This window comes from Ipomoea triloba, chromosome 2 (assembly GCF_003576645.1).
Source record: "Ipomoea triloba cultivar NCNSP0323 chromosome 2, ASM357664v1".
NCBI classification, from domain to species: domain Eukaryota; kingdom Viridiplantae; phylum Streptophyta; class Magnoliopsida; order Solanales; family Convolvulaceae; genus Ipomoea; species Ipomoea triloba.
Window position 1 is genome coordinate 4,253,928 of NC_044917.1, and position 3,827 is coordinate 4,257,754.

The 3,827-nt window shown below is 32.6% G+C and overlaps 1 protein-coding gene across 1 annotated transcript; it reads left to right on the plus strand.

Annotated features, from left to right (window-relative positions):
* The first annotated feature begins 1,121 nt into the window (after positions 1-1,121).
* On the plus strand, positions 1,122-2,282 carry LOC116011186 (vascular-related unknown protein 1-like). Its single transcript, XM_031250714.1, has 3 exons — positions 1,122-1,548; positions 1,811-1,882; positions 2,002-2,282. The coding sequence occupies exons 1-3, from the start codon at positions 1,180-1,182 to the stop codon at positions 2,173-2,175; spliced, it is 615 nt and encodes a 204-aa protein (XP_031106574.1). The 5' UTR covers positions 1,122-1,179; the 3' UTR covers positions 2,176-2,282.
* The last annotated feature ends 1,545 nt before the right edge of the window (positions 2,283-3,827 follow it).

Sequence of the window (3,827 nt, forward strand, 5' to 3'; positions counted from 1 at the left end):
CTTGATTGGGGTTGCCCGATGTTTGTATTATTTAATCTAGTATAAGTGGATAAAATTTATGTATTTACAATAATATTAAAAGTTGTGTTTTAGATAAAAAGCTAAATTGAAAATAAAATTTTAATTTAATTATTAAGTACGAAACAATTTATAGATATAGTTTATGTTCCATATGACTCCTTTTTTTTTTTTTTTTTTAAATTTATAAGAAAACTATTTCAACAACCTCACAATTTAGTTTAACACAAACATTAATGGAACATGATTTTTCCGACCCATCATGTGCCGGCCGGATCATCAATTTAAATTCATACAAATAAAGATAACAGAAAAATAAAGCATGAAAAAAAAAAGAGAGAGGAATTTGAACGTCTTATCACTTTGGGTTAACACTTATATATCGAAAAATTAATCAAAAGATTGAGGAGGCTTTGCCTAAGTATATGTGTTTGCCAATTGCCACATACAAAGGATGGAATAATTAAGGCGACCCCTCAGCACAAATGAGAATTGAGTTAAGTTCATGCATGCACTTCCTAATTTGATTCCCTTTCCTAACGAGTGTGCATTAATCTAAATAGGGTCCACATTATTATAATGTGAAGAAGCAAAGTCACATGAGTTATGACCCTTAACATACCCCTTCATAATTGAGGCAATCAGCCAGCCAGAGTTGTATAATGCCAAACTAAATTGGGGCATTCTAATCACAAAGGTCAACTCAACATAATATATATCTCCCATCAATAAAACTTTATAAACTATACTCTCATAAATATTATTTATGTTGACCAGAGTTTGATCATGTGATCATTCATTTAGAAGTGTAACAGATGTGTCATCATACTACATAGTAGTTGTTAAATTAAAATTGATTTAATTCAACAAGTAAACAATACTAAGGAAAAGTAAAAGTTTAAGAATTTGGTGTGTTCAAAATTTATGTACAGATGTAAGATGTGCTGGAAACATTTATTTTGTAAATGCATTATTCTAAAGTTCAATTCAAGCCGGGCCCACCGAAAGATTCCCATCATGGGTCCTCCTCAATTTCTCCCACAGTTCACATTTCCGTTTTATATATCTTCCCACGTATAGAGGCAACACTGATCAGCTCTAAAACATCAAACCTCTTCAACCGAAACTTTGGGAAAATTAAACCAAAGAATCAGAAAGAGGATGAGTTTGTACGAGAAAAGTTTGGTCGGTCGTGATGAACAGCAGGAAGAGAGTGGATGGACTGCATATCTGCAGGATTTTTCAGAGAACAATATGATGGGCTCATCATCATATTCCAATAACCAGGAAGATTATGATTGCAGTTTAGTTAGCAGCCCCTCTTTGGTGTCTGATGCTGCCACTTATGGTGCAAGGAGGAAGAAGAAGAGTTGCAGTGATCATAGAAGAGTGAGGAATAACACTGAATGTTCTTCGTTGGGTGGCTCCCAGGTTCTCAGGAGATTGAATTTGAAGAACCCAAAAACCAGTGACAAATATTATGATCCTGATTTGGAAGACACTGCTAGCTCTCCTGTCAACAGTCCAAAGGTCACAACAAATTCAACTTTATTTCTTTTTTCTTCTTTTAAATCTCTCTGAGTGACCTGATGGTTAGCACTGAGTAAATCCCGCTTTGTAATTATAGACAGTAAAAAATTATGCCACTCTGGCTGGAGTCAAACCTGTAACCTTATAGTTACCAATTTAATAGCCTAATCAACTTGGTTCGGGTTGCCTCGTCTCTTTTCCTTCTTCTTTTCTTCTTTTACTGGTTCTGAATTTAGATATGCAATCTGGTGTTCATCAACAGGATAGAACCTTCAGGCAGCAGGTTGAGATTAACCCTAGAAGAAGTCAAAATAATGTTCTGAATTATCTGCAGGTACAGAATCATTAATCCCATTTTTATAGTTAATATTTTAATGTTATTATTTCGTTAATTATTATTGATTTTGATATATATTAAAAACCTTGTTTAATTTTGTGTTTTCTTTGTTGTAGGGAAAGGAAACTGGGTTTGAAGGATTTCAAGAAATGGTTATGGGCGCAGAAGAAGAAAGAAGCAGCATAAACTTTGATGGAAAGATTAGTACGGAGTGCATAGACTTGAAGAAAAGAGGGCTATGCTTAATGCCTTTGTCCCTTTTAGTGAATTATCACAAGCAGTCTTTCTAGCTCCATTAATTAGCTTCTTCTTACCCCCAGAAACCACATGTTGTATATCAAGAAGAGACAAGAACTATGATGCATTGTCCATGTAATTATATATCTGCACTTACATATATAATGAGCTTAATTAACCTTTTTCTTCTTTAAATTCATCTTCTTCTTTTTTTTTTTTTCTTTTGGTACCAATTTTAATTGCATGCAAACTTTAATTTTGTCATTTAGAAAAGACTAGGAAAATTTGAGATGTTGGGGTTTTTTTTTCTAGTTATTTTTCTTTTATTTTTTAACGAAACCCTAGTAGTCACTTCTTGAGTGAAAAAAATTCAAGGAGTTGGTATAAATTAATAGCATGTCCATTTAACTTGAGAGAAGTGCGAATAGACACTTTCTTTAACGGGAAAAATTGAAATCATGCTTCCAAAATAAAAATACTATTTAAGCAATAAATAAATAGGACTTTGATTCTTTCAATATTATTCTCAATGGGTGGGAATGAGAAGACTTAAGTATCTTCTGTCATATTAAACACTTATTACTGTGTCAAAAGTTATATCTAGTAGCGACTATACAACTTTGTTTTTATTATATTTGCATAGCAGTTAATATCACATTTTGATAGTAGGATGTTAGACGTCGTACTCAACCCTCCAAACCGACGCCCAATGTCTTCAAGTTTAATGCATATAACTGCTTTAAAACTCACAAGATCAAGAGTGCCCTACTGTTGTTGAGATTCTACTTGACACGAACATTATTAATTTGGGTGTACACTAAGCTAAGAACAGAAAAATGCAAACCTTAACTTACCTTGGGTACACGTTTAGGATATATAGGCACAATTTTTTTGAGAGGTTTTCTTGTTGCGGAAATTAAGATTAGTGTTTCTGATGAAGTATTCAACGGACACAAAACGTTGACGTGTACAAGCCGGAGCTGTTATATATTCTTCTTTTCTTTCCTTTTTCTTTTTTGCCTAGCTATCATATTTAATTAATTTGTGGAAAAAAAAATGATGCTGGCAATTGATTAAGACCAATGAACCGATTTTGGCTCATACTCAAAACCAAGACTTCTAATCATTTCCTATTAATTGACCCTTCCATGTGCATAAAGACTCTAATCATGACTTGGGAATCGCAGGCTACGTTTAGCTCATTATATTCAAGATGATACCCAGTCCATAAATTCCTCTCTATATATGGTTGACTATGTGCAACATTCTGTTTGAAAACTTTCAGTTCCGTGTGTGAATGCATGCAATTTTTCTTTCAATTTAATTAATAACGTTTTTAAAGCTTTTTTAGTGTACATATGATGACATATTGATATATGGAGATGACAACGATCATAACAAACATGCTTATGAACTATATAATGTATATATCATAAAGGTAAAAAATTTTAAATATGAGTTTTGATTAACTCAACTCATCAATGACTTTGAGTTCATAACTCGGCAGGTGGAAATCATGCACTTATAATAGTTGAAAAAGATATTTGAAAATTTATGAGTGAAAGCTACAACTAGATGTACTGATTGGATATGATGTAATATATCATAATTACATATGGTGGATATATGAACACAAAATTCAATGGTTATAGTCATAAAGAGTAGTTGGAGTTTTTTTTTTTTTTTTGAAAGAAAGTAGTTGGAG